General features: G+C 48.5%; 1 protein-coding gene across 1 annotated transcript in view; it reads right to left on the bottom strand.

Moving 5' to 3' along the window:
- Positions 1-4,893: 4,893 nt before the first annotated feature.
- LOC119965306 (neuropeptide Y receptor type 5-like) overlaps positions 4,894-19,944 on the bottom strand; it is a 113,520-nt gene continuing 98,469 nt past the window's right edge. Inside the window, exons 9-10 of the mRNA XM_038795861.1 lie at positions 10,032-10,107; positions 4,894-5,531 (exon numbers count right to left, since the gene is read on the bottom strand). Coding sequence (XP_038651789.1) covers positions 10,079-10,107 — 29 coding nt within the window. The 3' untranslated portion in view covers positions 4,894-5,531; positions 10,032-10,078. The remainder of the gene's footprint in view (positions 5,532-10,031; positions 10,108-19,944) is intronic.

Raw genomic sequence — 19,944 nt, 5'->3', positions numbered from 1 at the left:
CCACATCAGGATCACAACTGGCTGCAAAGCCTGCGCTCTGCACTGAGATCCCCGAGCTAGTTCCTCACTGACCGACTGGGTCACATAGCCCTTCCGATGCACGACCCTTAAAGTGGCGAACTACCCCTTTAAGTCCCTTATTACATAGTACATTGAAAACTTATGCAATTCTCAAAATATTAACAACAATGAGCAATTTTTAACGCAGTTCATCGGAAACTCAGTCTGTCAGGGGACTGTGTTTTTCTTTGAGGATGACGTAGCTCAGCTGGTTGAGTCTCTGCTGTAGAGGTAGCTTCGGCTGGGCCTGCTGCATTTCAACTCTCTCTTGGCGACAGTACATCACTTTCCATTGTTTTCTCTGTTCCACTGGGAGCAACACTGGCCTGTCACTGGCTGATCAACCAATTGTGCCAGCAAGCAATGCTGCTGTGTGTCCAACACTTGTCCAGCAGCACTGCTTGCTGGCACAATTGGATCAGGCCATAGCAATGGCTCTTGAGACAGCCCCCTTCTCCGCAAATAATTTCTGTGTTTATTCAAAAACTTGTCCTACAGTTAGAGGAGGAGTGGAACATAGGGTCTCACGAAACACCGACATCTTGCTATTACATGTTAGGGATCCAGAGGCGGCAGTGGGAAACATAGGGATTTGCAGCGCTTTGGGGCCTTTTCTGGTTATAAGCTAAATATAGGAAAGAACGAATAGAACATAAACATAGAACATATAATGCAGAAGGAGGCCATTCGGCCCATCAAGTCTGCACCAACCCATTTAAGCCTTTACTTCCACCCCATCCCGTAACCCAATAACCCTTGCTAACCTGTTTGGTCATTAAGGGCAATTTATCATGGCCAATCCACCTAACCTGCATGTCTTTGTGGGAGGAAACCGGAGCACCCGGAGGAAACCCAAGCAAACACGGGGAGAACGTGCAAACTCTACACAGTGACCCAGTGGGGAATTGAACCTGGGACCGTGGCGCTGTGAAGCCACAGTGCAATCCACATGTGCTACCGTGCTGCCCCTAATTGCTGGCACAATTCGATCAGGCCATAGCAATGGCCCTTGGTCAGCTCCCTTCTCCGCAAATACTTTGTGGTTGGGGCACCGGAGCGGAGAGGGGGGCTTGGGGGGGGAGGTTAATGTTCTGTTTCATAGAAATTAATGTTCAGTATCTGGGGGTCCAGATAGCAAGGGACTAGGGGAAACTGAAGGTTGAACTATACATATCTGGTGGGGAGGTCAAGGCGGACCTGCAAAGATGGGACGGTCTCCCACTTATCCCTGGGGGACTGAGTGCAATTGATTAAGATGAATATCTTGCCTAGGTTTTTATTTTTATTCCAATGCCTACCGGTGTTCCTGCCAAAGGCCTTTTTCAGAGAGAGTGACCGACTTGTGACTGAGTTTATTTGGGTGGGCACTAGCGCCCGAGAATCAGGAGGGTGGTGCTTCAGAGGGAGAGACTAGCAGAGGGCTTGGCCTTGCCAAACTTTAAATATTACTATTGGGTGGCTAATGCTGAAAAGCTGCTGGAGTGGTTCGGGGATGCGGAGGAGCTGTGGGTCTTGGTGAAAGCAGAGTTTGTGAGGGAGCAAGCCTTGGCGCATTGGTAAAGGCTCCGCTCCTGGTGATGCCGAAGAAACAATCGACTAACCCGGTGGTAGTGGCCATGTTAAAACTTTGGAGGCAATTCCGTCAACATTTCAATTTGACGGCTGCCTCAAGGCTAGCTCCCATCTGTACAAACCGAGCTGGCTAAAGCTGGATGCGAGGTTTAGGGAGTGGAAGGAGAAGGGGTTGGAGAAGATGGAGATTTACGATTACAAGGTCAGTTCGCTAGCCTGGGGGAACTGAAGGAGAAATATGGGCTTACAGACGCTGTTGGGTTCAGGGATCTTCAGGTGCGTAGCTGGGTCAAAAAGTACTTTCCAGCCTTCCCGGATAAGCAGCCTTCTACTTGCTCGAGCAGATTTTATCCTACGCGGGGTCGGAGGTGGCTAGTACGTTGGGCATATATCAGCGGATAGTGGGGGAGGAGACAGGCTCAGAAGAGGGAGTGAAGGTAAAGTAGGCAGAAGAACTGGGGCTAATTTTGGAGGAGGAGGTTTGGAGCGAGGCACTGAGGAGGGTGATGCGACTTCGTCCTGTGTGAGGCTCAGTCTAAGAGTGGTGTTTCGAGCACAGTGAATGGGTGTGCAGAGATGAGACCTCTTAAAACTAAATTGCTAGAATGCCACTAGAATAGTTCTACATAAGTTAGTTTATTGAAGATTGAGATTAATCATAGAAAGAGTACCCAGTAATCATTATTAACCATTAAACCTGTATTTTAGGACATAGCAATGATAATCACGCAACCTTTAGCTACAAACAGTGGCCACAATGCATAATGGGATTCAGGCTAGCTAACTTGCCTATGTTTTTGAGACAAATGAGATTGTGGTCGGCAGATTACATCGTGGACTAAGTAAACAAGTTTTATCAGCGGCCCCAATATCCTCTGAAACAATCCATGGAGTATAGAGGAAGCCAATTCTGGTATCCTGCCCCTGGATGGACAATGAGTGGACAGGATATTAGGATGGGAATGTCTGAAAAACGTTAAAATGGGCACAGGATCCTGGTAAACAACTGGTGACAGAATGGGGTTAAATCATGAGCTGATCACAATGTTACTGGATAGTTTGGAAATAACAACCTCAAGGATTGGATCAGGTTCAACTGGTGGGCTATTGATTTTTGGAAAATCATATATTGATGCGTTTTTATCAGTGTTTAGCAGATCGATCTTGGCAAATGTCCAGATCCATACCTCGTGTACACGAAACCACCGTGTAACCCCTGAGCGTCCACCCGAAGGTGCACATATCTCTCTTTAAGTGCACTCCCACCTTCTGAAACATCTTCAAAATGTCATCCAAACTGATCAGATGTTCCTTATGGAGCCTGTTGTTAAAACGTGGTCCAAATAAATTATAATCCTGGGCAAACCATGCAGCAAAATTTCCACAGTCCGCTGGAAGATGGCACAGACTGATGTAACTCCAAATGGTAGATGTGTACATTGGTATAACCCCTTGTGAGTATTTATGGTGACAAATTCTCTTGACGCGTCATTGAGTTCTAACTGTTGGTAAGCATGGCTCATGTCCAACTTGGTATATGTTAGGCCCCCAGCCAACTTGGCATAAAGATCCTCTATTTTTTGGATAGAGTACCTATCTAGTATCCTGGCCAGCTTGTATTCTCCAGAAATGCGTATAGTCTTGACTAGATTGACTACTGGCACAATGGATGCTGCCTGCTCTGCAAATTGTACGGTCCTAATGATGCCCAAATCTGCCAGTCATTTTTTATTTCAGTTTCAATCTTCTCTACTAATGCATAGAGCACAGATCTTGCTCTAAGTAAACTCGGGGTGGCCTCTGGGTCCACAGGTATTTTTGCTTGCAATCTTTTGATCTTTCCTAATTCCTCCTGGAATATATCTTGGCATTTTTTCATGACTTGGCGCAGGTCCCCCTCGTATATTAAAAAAATTGCAAAGCCAATTCAACTTGATCTCCTGGAGCCAGTCTTGCTCCATTAAACTCGATCCTTGGCCCGACACCACTAACAACAGTAGCCCTGCAGACTACTGTCTATAACTCACTGAGTCATGGTCACCCTAACTATTTTTATGGCCTCTCTGGTATAGGCAGCAAGTCTAGCAGCAGCACTCTCCAAACCCAAGGGTTGAACCCCTTTTTGGAGATACCGGTACGCCTATTTTCTGACGACAGTAGCTGACGTCCAATAGCACTCTGAATTATTCCTAGGCTGTTGTTTAAATATTCTATATCTTGTGACTCTTACAGCTTCTGTGTTATTCTCTCTGCTTTTTTTCAAATTTAGAGTGCCCAATTCATTTTTTCCAATTAAGGGGCAATTTAGCATGGCCAACCCACCTACCCTGCACATCTTTGGGTTATGGGGGCAAAACCCACGCAAACACGGGGAGAATGTGTAAACTCCACACGGACAGTGACCCAGAGCCAGGATCGAACCTGGGACCTCGGTGCCGTGAGGCAGCAATGCTAACCACTGCGTCAACATGCTGCCCTTATTCTCTCTACTTAACCTAGCACCTTCGCTCCTTAACCTAGCATCTTCGCTCGCAGTTTCCCACCCTAACTGGCAGACCTCATCGCTCCATGCATTTTGAAACTCCCAGGCGCCCTTCTTGGCACTCTCAATTGCTATTGCTATTTCCAGCGCCTTCTTAAAGGTTAACTTTGATTCGGCTCACAATTTTCTTTGTATAGATGCATGGTTTAGACCACATACGAATTGATCCCTTAACATGTTATTTAACTCTGACCCAAAATCTCAATACTCGATGAATTATCTTAGGCTTGCTATGGTCAAAGGCTGTGATGGTCTCCCCTGGGCTTCTCCTGGTGGAATTGAATTTGTACCTTTATAATATTATTGAGGGCTTCGTGTGGTAAGGCACCTTTGCGAGTTCAATGAGTTCTGCAAATGTCTGTGTCACGAGCATTTGGGGATATTGAACTCCTGATCAAATAAAAAGTCTTGGTCCCACACGCTGTCAGCAAGCAAAGAGATGTTCTTCCTATCCTCCAGTCTATTTCATTGAGTCGGAAAAAATATTGCAAACGTTCCACCTACTGTACCCAATCCTTTGTAACAGCGTCGAAAGCTTCACATTTTCCAAGGGAGGCATGATTACTTTGCTCTGTTTTCAGGCTGAACTCAATTGGACTTGACTCTTCCACTTACTTTTACTTACCTTCAAAACTCTTTTCTCCGGTCCAATTTGAGTTACTGTTGTTTTTCCTTGTCACCAATGGAGTAAATGCAATGATTGGCAACCACCAATTGGCTGACGAACAACAAAGGGTTTATTGACTAACCAATTATTATAGAGAGCACTATCAACGTTATCTTCATTCTCCGCGCTTGGATCACAACTGGCTGCAAAGCCCGCGATCTGCACCAAGTCTGCCGCGCTCATTCCCCATTGGCCGGTCAGGTCACATGACCCTTCAGATGCACGCCCTCTTAAAGTGGAGAACTACATTTTCCTTGTTGCACTTATTTGATCATTAAACGAGGAACAAATTACCAACAAACACTGAAGAAGATGTAACATGTTATACTGTTTCAAAAAGTGCTTTTTAAAATTGGAAAAACAAATAACATGCAGAATCGGTCTACATTTTCCACCCATATCATGTCAATACAATTTGATTATGTATCTAAGTGAAGTGACACGACTGCTTTTGTCATCTCGCAATTTAGCTGGTCTCTTTCCATTTGAATTTCCAAGTTCACTTTTCTTTTGAATGCTTGATGTATTTTCTCTTTTTGTACAAAAATCACATTTTTCCTCTGTTGCTAGCATTAACTTCATCTGGTAAAACTGATGGGACATAAAATGATGTTCATCCATGTGTAAAGCATTCATTGGGATCCAGGGCCATTGGTTCAGTTTAATTTCAATGTCACATCACAGAAGTAGCTAAAAGAAAATAAAAAGATATTGATCAAAGATAGTCGTAGCTAAGAACACTAGTAGGAGCAGGAGTAAGCCATACAGTAATTTGAGCCTGCTCTGTCATTCAATAAGGTCATGGATAATCTTCTATCTCAAATTTATTTTCTCGGTCTATTGCCATATCCCTTGATTCCCTGAATGTTGAACAATCTATTGATTACCATTCACAGCTGTTGGGGTAGAAAATTTCAAAGGTTTATAATGCTCTGAAGAAATTTCCCCTCATCTCAGACCTAAATGGTCAACATCTTATCCTGAGGCTCTGCCCCTACATTTAGACACTCCGGCTCAGGAAACAAACTCTCAGCGCCTACTCTATCAAGCCCTTTAAGGATTTGTTTTTCAATGAGACCATTCTGATTCTTTGAAATGAGAATATAGACAGGTCAACTCAAAATGACAGTAGTGGCACAGAGTTTGAGTTCAGGGAATGCATTTGTTACAGTTTCCTAGAAGAACATATCATGGAACCAACCAGGGAAGAGGCTATTTTAGATCTCGTTTTGTGTTATGAGGCAGATTCATTTGTGATCTCAGAGTAAGGGATCCTCTGGGGATTTTGGACTGTAAGAGATATTGGGATCAGGTGGGAAAGTGGAGTTGAGATTAAGGATCATCCATGATCCTGTTAAATACTGGAGAAGGTTCGAGGGATGATTTCTGCTTCTATTTTTGTTTTTCTGTTCTTGTACAGCCCCATGATGGGAAAGAGTTTGGACAGACTAACCAATTGATTGTTGTTTTCATTCCCCATTCAGATCCAAGTTCACTTTTGATGAGTCAATTTACTTCTATGAAAAATGAGGAATTCAATGGCTTCTAATCAACTTCAGATTAATGGAATACAAGTCTTTTCACTCTGCTGCCTGGAAGGGTTCTACATGAAACTACAGTGGGACAGTGTCAACCCAGTTTCTAATGGCCATCACATTGCTTTCTATTTTGGGACTAGAGGATCCTCAGTCAGGCAAGTTGTAAGGTTGACTGATAGGCAGGGCCGGTGCTAGGAATTGAGGGCCCAATTAGAAAAGTGATGGCGGGGCCCCTACTCTACAAAAGTAAAAATTTATGTATGTTTATATTTCGTGTAGTATGCTCGCCTTTAACCAAAAAAAAACATTAAATGCTTGATATACTAAAATTTTGAAACTTACTTACCCGGGCGGAAGGATTTGGCGGCGCAGGGCTGAAGGATTTGTCGACGGTAATGCGGTGCATTCCCCAAAAGTAAAAACTACCCTATAGTTCCTCTTAGAATACAGAAAAGGCTTCAAACGGTAACTCTATCGCCACTGGCGCGGGGCCCCCTTAAGGTGCGGGGTCCAATTTGATGAAATTGGTCAAATAGGCTTAAAACCGGCCCTCCTGATAGGGCACATGAAAATGTCAAACCAGTGCAAAGGTTTGTCCTCTTCTTAAACCGTGATGTACAACCAACTCGGTTGTACAACCGGATGTAAAACGGATGTACAACAATCAAGCACTTAAATAAAAGCAAAATACAGTGGATGCTGGAAATTTGAACTAAAATCAGAAAAGTGCTGGGAAAACACAGCAAGTTTTACAGCATCTGTGGCAAGAGAAACACAGTTAATGTTTCAAGTCCAAAATAACTTCTTTTGAAGTAGGATGAGAGGGGAAAAACACCTGGTCAAAAAGACAGGCTTTAAAGATACATGCAAAGATGAAGAGAAAAATGGAGATGGAGTTATGGAGAAACATCATTAGATGATAAGAAATACCAGGGGCGGAATTCTCTGACCCCCCGGCGGGTCGGAGAATCGCTGGGGGCCGGCGTCAATCCCGCCCTTGCCGTGTCCTGAAGTCTCCGGCACCGGAGATTCGGCGGGAGCGGGAATCGCACCGCGTTGGTCCCCCCCTGCCGATTCTCCGGCCCGCGATGGGCCGAAGTCCCGCCGCTGTCATGCCGGTCCCACCGGCGTGGATCAAACCACCTACCTTACTGGCGGGACCAGGCGGCGCAGATGGGCTCCGGGGTCCTGGGGGGGGGGGGGGGGGCGCGGGGCGATCTGGCTCCGGGGGGTGCCCCCATGGTGGCCTGGCCCACGATCGGGGCCCACCGATCAGCGGGTGGGCCTGTGCCGTGGGGGCACTCTTTTCCTTCCACCTTCGCCATAGTCTTCACTATGGCGGTGGCGGAAGTGACCCACTCCCCTGCGCATGCGTGGGGATGACGTCAGCAGTCACTTCGGCCCCAGCTGGTGTGGCGCCAAAGGCTGTTCCCGCCAGCCGGCAGAGCGCCAACTACTCCGGTGCGGGCGTAGCCCCTCAACCTTTGGGGCGGCCCGACGCCGGAGTGGTTCACGCCACTCCATCAAGCCGGGAATCACCGCTCCGCCGGGTAGGGGAGAATCCCAGCCCAGACACCCATCAATTCCAATGAAAGAATATTTATTTAATCTCTCAGTCCTCGGAACATCCCAAAGCCCTTCACACCCCATGAAATGTTGGTAAAAATATAAATCTGACAGCCAAAATATTATTTTACTTTTAATTGCACCATAATTCTTTTTATGTCTGTTTGAATGTGTGGATGGGAACTTAGTAAATTGGACAATGCAATATTTCTCCAGAACTGTACTGACGTTTCAGCTAAGATCGTGTGCTTAACCCTCTAATGGAATTTGAACCAAATATGACGGAACTGTGAGAGTACAACTACTAGGCTTGAGGTGACTGAGCATGACTCCTATTGATGGTGTAAAATGAGGGACCATGCGCAAAAAACCTGAAAGAGTTTTTTAAAATAGTGAATGGGGAAAATTAAGTGTATGTGGCATACATGAATTTCAAGGAAGCCTCGGATAAGGCACCACATAGAAGTACATTAGGGAAGATTATGGGATATGGTATTAGAGGATAGATTTAAAATATAGCCAAGGCCCTTTCCTAATTTAAAACCTTAAAATTAAAAATATATTTGATCATTTCCATCCAGCAGAGTATATACATCTGTCCCCAAGCTCATGAATGTTCAAATCATGATTCGGCAAATTCCGATAATCAACCCAAGGCTTTCTTGAAAGTTTATGTATGCCACACACACTTAATTTTCCCCATTCACTATTTCAGTCATCTCCTTAAAGAATGCTATTAGGTTCTTTTGTGCATGGTTCCTCATTTTGCCTGGCAATCGAAAATTTAAATCAAGTCAATTCATGATAAACTTGGTAGTCTGAGCTAGAAAAGGACGATTACCCAATGCAGCCTGACTCATCAGTGGTAATTATAAGGTAGATACGTTTGCATTTATATAGTGCTTTTAACATTTTAATTTGCCTATTGCTTGGCAGGAGATGTATGAGTTGACACGAAGTTGGCATAGGGGCTATTAGCGGCTATGGGGGTTGGTGTGGAACATGGGTTGGCATGAGTTGGTCCATTGGGCATGAGGAGTGGGTGGGGACTGAGAGGGTGTAAAGGGTGAGGGCTCCAGGGCCTAAAATGCGAGCAAACAACTGGGACAACGTACCAGAGAACCATTTGCGTCAGTAAGCCGGGAAACTTCCCAACTCCCACTACCCGACCCAGGAGCAATTCAGGTCATTAAGTCTGGGGATCTGAAAGGTGAGGTATAAGTGGCGAGGTTTAGGAATTGAATTTCTAAGCTTGAGGCCTGACCACCTGAATGTTAATGTTAGGACGAAAGAAATGGTAGCCGTACAAGAGGTTAGAATTTGAGGAACGCAGACGTTTGGGCGATTTGTATTGCAGGAGGAGATTATGGAAAAGGAGAGCGGTGAGGCCATGGAAGGATTTAAATATAATGAAGAGAGCTTTAAAACTGAGACATTGGGCGGGATTCTCCAGTCCGCCAGCCACGGGTTTTTCGGCGGCCTGCTGTTTGCTGGGAATTTCCATTGTAGTTAACCCACGCCGCCGGAAACCCACTGGTGGGGGTATGGTGCCGGCGGGAAAAGCGAATCGCAATGACCGGATAATTCCGGCCATTGCGAGACCAGAGATCAATGTAGGTCAGCAAGAATAGAGATAATGGGAGAATGGGGTTAGTGTGAATGAGGAAATCGGCATCAGAGTTTTGGATGAGTTCATATGAAAATAGGATCAGAAGTATTGCAACTTGGTTCCTTGGACCCTTTCAATCTTGGTCAATATGATTGTCAGATATTAAGGAACATGTCAATTGTCTGTGCTGATAGGCTGTTTCGTTTTTAATTAGTTAAACTCTAGTGGTAGCTCGACTCACATTCTGACATTTCTGAGCTTTGGCTCTTGCCAACTGGCACAGAATAGTCTCTCGCTGTGTAAATAAGCTCCACTCATGCCTACAATGAGGCCTGCCATCAACGAATAACCAATTAAAAAAACAAAAGCCCCAACATGAAAATCAGTGAAAATATTAAAGAGGGGAGGAAAATGAATTGGGAAATAGCAAAAAGTGTTTGTCAAATATTTTGAAGGCAAAGCTACAGTGTTTCAGACCTTGTTACCAGTACATTGCAAGCCCACACATCCTGAAACAGTACAACTCATAGTAACCACAGGTCCTCGGTTAAAACTGAAAAAGGGAAGGAAAAAAAGTAGCAGACATAAGTTTATTTCCGAGTGCAACTAATTTACATTTTTGTGGCAAATATTGCTTGACTAATTAGCACAATTTATGTAAACATAAACCAGCTGTCACATAAAGAACACCACCAATTAAATGGTGCTATAAATAACACAACTTACTTACAGCTGCAAGGATTTATCTTGGCACCACAAATATTATTTTATTCTAAAACATCTCATTTCTATTCAGCAGGATGCCTTTGCTTGTTGAGGACATTGTTTGGCTCTTATTAATGCTTCTCTTGACTAATTACACTGACATGAATTCAAATTATGATTGTAAGTTCTTGAATTGTGTCAAATCCATTATGTTTTGAATACAGCTGACTAAATTAGTGGTAGATTATTTATTCGTGATCCAATATTTTTGATCAGTGGATCCGTTCTGCACTTATTGAGTTATAGCACAAAAGCAAAACAATGGTTAGCTCTCACAATGTTCTTTATCTAAGGAGTTTAAGGTTGGAATCTGCAACAGACTGAATGATTGGACTTCTAACCCATTTACTTCAAATAAATTCATATAAGTTGTTTCAAGAGGTGAAAGGATAGTGTTTTTAAACGACTATCATCCTGAGGTAAAGGATAATCAAAAGCAACTGTTTCTTCGCCTTCCACAAAAAGCAGAGCGATAAATCTTGGAATAATAGCAGGCCTGATATCAATCACAGAGCAAGATCATTTTTCTAGTATAAAGGGAATGTAGATTGCTGCAGTTGAAGCAAAGTGGACCATTCTTACTTTTCAGAAGGTGAAACTTACACTTGTTCCTCTATCCTATCATCACATTCACTAGTTAAAAATTCTATGTGTTAAAGTGCAGTCAGTTGTTAGTGCGCAAATCCAAAACAGGCAGCTTATTTTATCGCTGAGAGCTAAATTAAGTGAGGAAAATAATGGTTGCTACAGTTGCGTTGAAAAATATATCTTGCAATTTGTCCTGTATATGCTGGTGCTGAGCTTTGGCTGTGGGTTCTTGAATAGCTAAAATTCAACACGATTATCATCTTGGTACCATGATTTATTCCGTGGAATACTGAGGTTTTATTTTGAAAATCATAGCCGGGTAAACTGAAAGCAATATGGACGACAGTGTCCTTAATGGTTTATGAGTTTGAGTTCTAGAAGGAATTTAAGTAATTCATTTGCAACTTGATGATCATTTGCCCTATTGAACATAACCTTAATATTTGCACAGGGTATCATTTGAGATAGAGTGCAGTAACCATTAATTTTGTTTTTTATCCAATGCGAATTATTGATATACTTTTATTTAAACAGTGAGCAGAGATAGACTTGAAGGTACTTCTAAATACAAATAATTACAAGGAAACTGATGTACATCAAATTGCATCGAAATTTCAACATAGATACAAGACCATTTGTCCCAACCAGTTTGTCTTGGTGCTCATTCCCCATATGAGTAATAGCCCTAATCCTGTCCTTTGTGTGACTATATCCCATTATGCTTCAAGTACCCATCCAATCTATACTCAAAAGTTGAATCACTGATAGGTCATTACAAAGCCTCACAACTTTCTGCTAACTGTTCTAAATCTCTTGCATTAATCTTTTATCTATACTTTTATAGCACTGCTTGTCAGTCAGGAGGAGCAGGAATGCTCCCTCCAGGCCCAAAAATTTACTCAATAAGCACAGTCCCCCTCACCTCACCACCATTGACCCGCTCCACTTCATACACTAAGGGACCATCAGCTGCTCTCCCCAACTATCAACTGCTAAGCCCCACATGGCTGAATCCTGCTTGACCCAACAACTGTGCCCCCTGACCATTATTGAACACCCCACTACCACCAGTTGCTCGCCCTAACCAACTGCAAGCAACAAGACAACCAACTGCTTCCGCCAAGCACTACTGGACCACCACCTCACCACCTGCAATCAGGGTTCTATGGTTCAGCATCTGACCACTAGCTGCGCCCATAAGGCAGACAGCCCCCTTCCGTCCTGCCCCAAAATCATGGAAACCACCACCGCAATCTGGACGCACCCGCAATGCTCTCTCTCTCACTCTACCTGCTGTGGCCCTGTGAAGCAGACGTCAGCCCCAAAGGCCTCCAACAAGTGAATTAGGCTGCCTGCTGGAAGGAACCTCGCTTAAAGGATGCCTGCAGTGAAGTTTGATGGGATATTTAGAATATCTGTTCTTTTATTTCTCAGAACAGCAAACGCCTTCCCCAGCCTTCACAGACCTCACATCCAGGTGAAAGTTCAAGCCATAGAGTATAATAGTAGGGAAGTTAGGTTTAACCTTCTGTGGTGCTAACAATTGCACACAATTGCCAACTTTAAGGGCATTTAAGTGGTCACTGGATAGACATATGGATGAAAATGGAATAGTGTAGGTCAGATAGGCTTCAGATGGTTTCACAGGTCGGCGCAACATCGAGGGCCGAAGGGCCCGTACTGCGCTGTAGTGTTCTATGTTCTACAAAGTATCGGTACAAGAGAGGCTTTATTACAGTGAGATGCTATTCCTTCGGCTGCAGCTGTAGAATGGCATCTCAGGGAAACTTATGAATATTTATACTGCTCCATGTGGGCAGAGCTAGCCGGCGGGGGCTTACTGGAAAACCTGTAATACAGGTACTGTCATACATCCCCTAATGCAAGCACACACATATATATACAGTGGTAGATCACCACATTCACCCACTGTAAAAAATGAGTCCGGCAGGGTTGACGTGAAACTATAATACATAAACGTGATCTATTTACAGAGGGGGGAAAAAAAGGAACTAAGTGTTCATCGGGCAACCCGGTGCCTGTCACAGGTTGAGTCGGACCGGCAGTCGGACGTTCTGTTGTGAGCGACGCAGCAGTGGTCGCGACGTCTGGACAGGCGGTGTCGGCGTCGACGGCGTAGGTGCTGGCGGTGTTGTTGCTGGCCAGTGGCTGGATGACTCCAGGAGCGAGACAAAATCTTCCATGTCCTCTAGTGTGGGCAGGGGAACGAGGGATGGACATGGTGGGGCTGAAGTCGGGGGTGCCGGGGAAAAGGAGGGTGATGCGTGGGTAGGGAGGAGTGTGGGCATCGGAACAGCACCCGAGGGAGCCAGGTCCCTGAGCGAGACTGTATCCTGGCGGCCGTTGGGGAACTCCACATAGGCATATTGGGGGTTCGCGTGGAGCAGGCGTACCTTGTCCACCAGAGGGTCTGCCTTGTGGAGCCTGACATGCCTACGAAGAAGGACTGGCCCTGGAGCAGCGAGCCAATTCGGGAGCGACACCCCGGATGTAGACTTCCTAGGGAAGGCAAAAACACGTTCATGGGGTGTGTTGTTAGTTGCGGTGCACAGCAGTGACCGAATGGAATGGAGCGCGTCAGGGAGGACCTGCTGCCAGCGAGCGGCTGGGAGGTTCCTGGACTGTAGGGCCAGCTGGACGGCTCTCCATACTGTCCTGTTCTCCCTCTCTACCTGCCCGTTTCCCCGGGGGTTGTAGCTGGTCGTCCTGCTGGAGGCGATACCCCTGCTGAGCAGGAACTGAGGCAGCTCATCGCTCATGAACGAGGATGCCCTGTCAATGTGGATATAGTCGGGGAAACCGGAAAGAGCGAATTTGGAATCAAGGGCCTTGATGACGGTGGCAGACGTCATATCCGGGCATGGGATGGCGAAGGGGAACCTAGAGAATTCATCGACCACACTAAGGATGTAGGTGTTGCGATCGGTGGAGGGGAGGGGCCCTTTGAAATCCACGCTGAGGCGTTCAAAGGGGCGGATGCTTTCACCAGGCGCGCGCGGTCTGGCCGGTAGAAGTGCGGCTTGTACTCCGCACAGACCTGGCAGTCTCTGGTGACTGTCTTTCTCGACGGAGTAGGGCAGATTGTGCGCTTTGACCAGATGGTACAACCGAGTGACCCCGGATGGCAAAGGCTCTTGTGCAAGGCAAGGCACGGAGCTGGTTCACTTGTGCCTCGGGAGAGGGCGTCTGGGGGCTCGTTGAGCTTGCCGGGGAGATACAAGATCTCGTAATTATAGGTGGAGAGCTCGATTCTGTCGTTTTTGATCTTACCCCGCTGCGTGTTGTTGAACATGAAGTCTACCGACCGTTGGTCAGTGAGGAAAGTGAATCTCCTGCCGGCCAGGTAATGCCTCCAGTGCCGCACCGCTTCAACGATTGCCTGGGCCTCCTTTTCAACAGAGGAATGTCGGATTTCGGAGGCATGGAGGGTGCGGGAAAAGAATACCACGGGTCTGCCTGCCTGGTTTAGAGTGGCGGCAAGGGCGACATCTGAAGCGTCGCTCTCTACTTGGAAGGGCAGTGTCTCGTTTACTGTGTGCATCCCGGCCTTGGCTATGTCTGAGCGAATACGAGCGAAGGCCTGTTGTGCCTTGGCCGTGAGGGGAAATTGTGCGGATTGGATCAGTGGGCGCGCCCTGTCCGCGTATTGTGGGACCCACTGGGCGTAGTAAGAAAATAACCCCAGGCATCGTTTGAGAGCCTTGGGGCAGTGGGGGAGGGGAAGCTCCATGAAGGGGCGCATGGGGTCGGGATCGGGCCCCAGTAGCCCGTTTTGGATTACGTAGCCGAGGATGGCTAAGCAGTCTGTGCTGAACATGCACTTCTCCTTGTTATAAGTGAGGTTGAGGAGAGATGCAGTGTGGAGAATTTTGCATGGTTGGCATCATGGTCCTGCTGGTCATGGCCGCAGATGGTGACGTTGTCCAGGTACGGAAACGTGGCCCGCAGTCCGTACCGGTCAACCATTCGGTCAATTTCTCTTTGAAATACCGAGACCCCGTTAGTGACGCCGAAGGGAACCCTAAGAAATTGATATAGTCGACCGTCCGCCTCGAAGGCAGTGTAGGGACGGTCCGATTTACAGATGGGAAGCTGGTGGTAGGCGGATTTGAGGTCAATTGTTGAGAAGACCCGGTACTGTGCAATCTGATTGACCATATCAGATATGCGAGAGAGGGGGTACGCGTCGAGCTGCGTGTACCGGTTGATGGTCTGGCTGTAGTCCACAACCATCCTGTGTTTCTCCCCAGTTTTAACCACCACCACTTGGGCTCTCCAGGGACTGTTGCTGGCCTCGATAATACCCTCCCGAAGCAGCCGCTGGACTTCGGACCTGATGAAGGTCTTGTCCTGGGTGCTGTACCGTCTGCTCCTGGTGGCGACGGGCTTGCAATCTGCAGTCAGATTGGCAAAGAGGGAGGGAGGGTCAACCTTGAGGGTCGTGAGGCCGCAAACGGTGAGGGGAGGTAGGGGTCCCCCGAATTTGAGGATGAGTCTCTGGAGGGTATATTGGAAGTCCAGACCCAGTAAAAGTGTCGCACAGAGGTTGGGGAGAACGTACAGATGGAAACGGTTGAATTCAACACCCAGTACGGTGAGTTTGACCAGACAGAAGCCCCGGATCGGGACAGAGTGGGATCCGGAGGCCAGGGAGATCCGCTGGTTGGCGGGATGGACCGTGAGGGAGCAGCGCCTTACCGTGTCCGGGTGGATGAAGCTGTCTGTGCTCCCGGAGTCGATGAGGTCGCGTGGCCGTTGACAAGCACCGTTGTAGAAGCGGTGGCCAGGTTGCGAGGACGGGATTGGTCGAGCGTCATGGAGGCGAGTAGCGGGCGATCGACCGAAGAGCCGGACGAGTCTGATGAGTAGCGGCAGCGACCCGGGTCCCGTGGTACAGTTCCGAGGGGAGGACAAAATGGCGGCGTCTGGAGTACCTGCGGGGAAGAAGATGATGGCGCCCATGCAGTGCACGTTGCGGTGGCGGGGCAAGATGGCTGCGACCATGGAACGCACATCGAGTCGGAGGATGAAGTTGGCGGCGCCCATGGTGCGCACGTGGCGGGGGCGGCGAAAGATGGCGGAGCCCACTGATCGCACGTGGAGTTGGGGAAGGAAGATGGCGGCGCCCACTGATCGCACGTGGCCCCGGGAGCAGCGGACAGCAGGGCCAATTGCGCGATCGGCTGAGGCGAGGGGGAGAGTTCGGGCGCGATAGCGGCAACAGTGCGGGCCTGACACACCGCCTGACACACCTTTCTTGCCACAGGGTTTGCAGGTCGCGGTGCGGGCTGGGCAGCCCTGGCGGGGGTGTTTCTGCTGACCGCAGAAGTACCAGCGAGGACCCCCAGGGTGCGCGGTGCGGCAAGCAGCGCAGACATACTGCGCGGGAGCGGCCGCAATCGGGGGGGGGGTCAGTTGCAGGGTCCACGAGGCGTAGGATGGGTGGGCCGCGCGGTAGGATGGGTGGGCGGGGTAGAATTGCACATTACGGGAAGCGGCCGTCATTGAGAGAGCTAAAGTCTTTGTTGCCGCAGGTCGTGAGCGGCCCCTTCCAGCAGTCGTTGCCGGATGGGGTCCGATGCAATACCCGTCACAAAGGCATCCCGCATGAGGAGATTTGAATGTTCCATGGCCGAGATGGCCTGGCAGTCGTAGTCCCGTACTAGAGGGACAAGGGCCCACCAGAAGTCCTCAATCGACTCACCCGGTTGCTGAACGCGAGTGGAGAGTACATGTCTTGCAAACAGAGTGTTCGTCATCTGGGCGTAGTTCTCCTTGAGAAGTTCCATGGCCCGGGCGTAGTTAGGCGCATCCTGAATCAGCGGGAACACGCTGGAGCTCAACCTTGAGTATAGGAGTTGTACCTTCTGAGCCTCCGATGGTGTAGGATCCGCTGAGGTGAAGTAGGCCTCGAAAACAGCCAGCCAGTGGTTAAAATCTTTCCTGGCGTTCGGCAACTGCAGATCCAGCTGCAGGCGATCGGGCTTAATTCTGATGTCCATGATGTTGGAAAATCTCACTGTAACAAATTGTGGCGCTAACAATTGCACAGAAAGACTCGAATCGGTACAAGAGAGGCTTTATTACAGTGAGATGCTATCCCTTCAGCTGCAGCTGTAGAATGGCATCTCAGGGAAACTTATGAATATTTATACTGCTCCCTGTGGGCGGAGCTAGCCGGCAGGGGCTTACTGGAAAACTGTAATACAGGTACTGTCGTACATCCCCTAATGCAAGCACACACATATATATACAGTGGTAGATCACCACACCTTCATTAAACAATGTTTAGTCCTTAGATGGACTATTCTAGACAGTTCTCGGTACCAGGATGTCAAAGTTATGGACTGTGTGCAGGGGAGATTTGCAAGAATGGTACCAGAGATGATGACTATATTTATTTTGAGGCAACTATAGAAACTGGGATCCATGCTGAAAGTGCTGGAAATAGTCAGTAGGTCCAGCAGCATCAAGAGAAATAGATTAACGCTTTGGGACAAGTATGACCTCTTCAGAACGCTGAGTTCTGAAGAACAGTCATATTGGACTCAAAGCGTTAACTCTGGGTGGAATTTTATGGCCTTTCCCGCTAGCGGGATATTCCAGTCCTGCTGACATCAATGGACCTTTGAATGGCACGCTGCATTTTCCAGTCCCGCCCATTTTCCAGTCCCGCCCATTTTCCAGTCCTGCCCATTTTCCAGTCCCGCCCATTTTCCAGTCCCGCTCATGCTGCTACGGGGTCGTGACCTCCGCCCTCTATTTCTTTCAGTATTTGCCGTAGCTGCTGAGCAATTCCAGCATTTGGTCTTCTGAGATCATAATTCCAGCATCCGCAATATTTTACTTACATTTCAGAAAAACTAGAGTTGTTCAAGAGTCACAGTGCAGAGCAGATTAAGGGACATTTGATAATGATAATTAAAACTTTGAAGAGTTTTACAAGAGAAAATAAGGTAAATTGTTTCTGGTGTCAGAAGAGTCGTTAATCAGAGTCACAGTTTTACAGTCAAAGAACTGGATGCTAAAACATTTTTACTTAGCAAGTTGTTATCAACTGGAATGAACTGCCTGAAAGAGCTGTGAAAGCAGATTTAGTTTTCAAACTAAATTAGATAAAAACTAGAAGGGGAAAGTTTTCTGGGCTATGAGGAAGAAGAGAGTGGGATCAGTTGGATAGTTTCTTCAAAGAACTGGAACAGAAATGCTGGGCGAAATTCTCCGTCTCGTGACGCTGTAAACGCAAACCGTGATCAGGGAGATAATCAGGCTGAGGGGGAGAGAGAAGGTAAGCAAAGTTTTAGAGCATGTGAAAAATTGCAGTACTTGCTGGGGGTGGCTGTCAGGGCTGGGGGGGGGGAGTAGCGGGGAGCGACTTTGGGACAGCTCCGTGAACGGGGTGGCCTGGCTCAGGCTGCCATTGCTGCAGTATTTGTTTTAAACACAACCATTTGGTACAAGTTACAGGCCCCTGGCTGCTCACTCTGCTAACTGCTCACCATGTCCTGTAAATGTTCACAGAGCCTCTGGTCATTTGGGAGCCCACCCCGGCTACCCTGATCCCGAGGGGGACACCTCAGACCCCAGCTGACCCACTCCTCTGTGCACTCAGCAGAAGGGCAACCCCACAGCAGGGGAAGCTGGGGAATAGAGGAGCTCACCCTAAACAAAGGACACATGCATGGATTACTCGCTGGGTAAGCTGTCCTACAAGGCGGCCTCACACTTTAGGCCCCTGAGGCACCCTCAATTACAACGCGAGAGCGAGGTCGGTAATCAAAAGGCTTTAATCTACAGAGAACTGAACAGCATCCAAGAGAAGTGTGCTCACCACATGGAGCCTTATCCTATATACCGTTTCCTGGGGGCGTAGCCAGAGGCGGAGTCCCCCAGGGTTCCAAGCATCTTAAAGGGGCAAGGTATTAAAGGTCAGGTACCGTTTACAGCAGTTATTAATACCGTTCATCACAGCTCCGCAGCGCCGGCCCTAGGGTTGCTGGCGCCCCGGGCAAGATGAACTTCGGCGCCCTTGGGGGGGGGGGGGGGGGGGGCCGAGGGGGGGGGGCCGAGTGGGGGGCGGGGCCGAGGGCGGGGGCGGGGGGGGCGGGGCCGAGGGGGGCGGACCCGAGGGGGGGGCGGGGGGGGGCAGCGGACCCGAGGGGGGGGCGGGGGGGACCGAGGGGGGTGGGCGGGGGGGGGGGGGGGGGCGGACCGGGGGGGGGGGGCGCCCTAGGGGAGGGCGGCCACCGCGCATGCGCTGGTTGGCACCGGCCCAACTGCGCATGCGCGGGACCCGAGTCTCTGGCGCCTCCTCGCACATGGCGCCCCGGGCGACTGCCCGAGTTGCCGGTGCCTTGAGCCGGCCCTGCAGCCCCGTTCCCTACCACCTCTCCTGCACCTCCCTGGCTAACTCCATCGCCCTCTGATCCATGACGGTTAGAGCCTTGAGGTTTGAGACACCCCCTCTGGTCTTCTCCTGCTCTTTTCTGATATGGGTTGACGTATCCTAGGGGACACATAAAGGATATTGTGAGACGTATGGAGGTGAGTTACACGGGGGGGGGTCTGTGGCATGTGTATGCAAAGCACCTGACCAGAGGAAAACACAGGTGTTGGGGTTTGGTGCAGGGCAGGATGTGAGGGAGATGCAGACAGGTGGATTTTGATTAGCCTCTATGGGAGTGGGGGGGGGGGGGCTGATGCAAGGGTGAGGGACAGGAGTGATGCCAGGAGGGCAGGAGGTCATTCATCTTCTTCCTGCACTGCGTGCCAGACCACTTGGTGAGGCTGGCAGCACTGATCACCTCGGCCACCTCCGGCCAGACCCAGTTGAAGATAGCAGGCTGGAGCCTCCTGCCCACCCTTGACAAGAGGGTGTCCCTTCTCTCCTCCACCATTACCAACAGTTGATCAAGCTCAGACTCTGCAAATCTCGGGACAGTTCTCCTTTGTGCCATCTTCTTGGCTGGAATGAGAGTGCGTGGGGAGCGCAGTGCTAAGAAGCAGCTCCAGCTTG

Source organism: Scyliorhinus canicula, chromosome 4 (assembly GCF_902713615.1).
Source record: "Scyliorhinus canicula chromosome 4, sScyCan1.1, whole genome shotgun sequence".
In the NCBI taxonomy this organism is placed as follows: Eukaryota; Metazoa; Chordata; class Chondrichthyes; order Carcharhiniformes; family Scyliorhinidae; genus Scyliorhinus; species Scyliorhinus canicula.
This window is presented reverse-complemented; position numbering and strand designations above follow the sequence as displayed.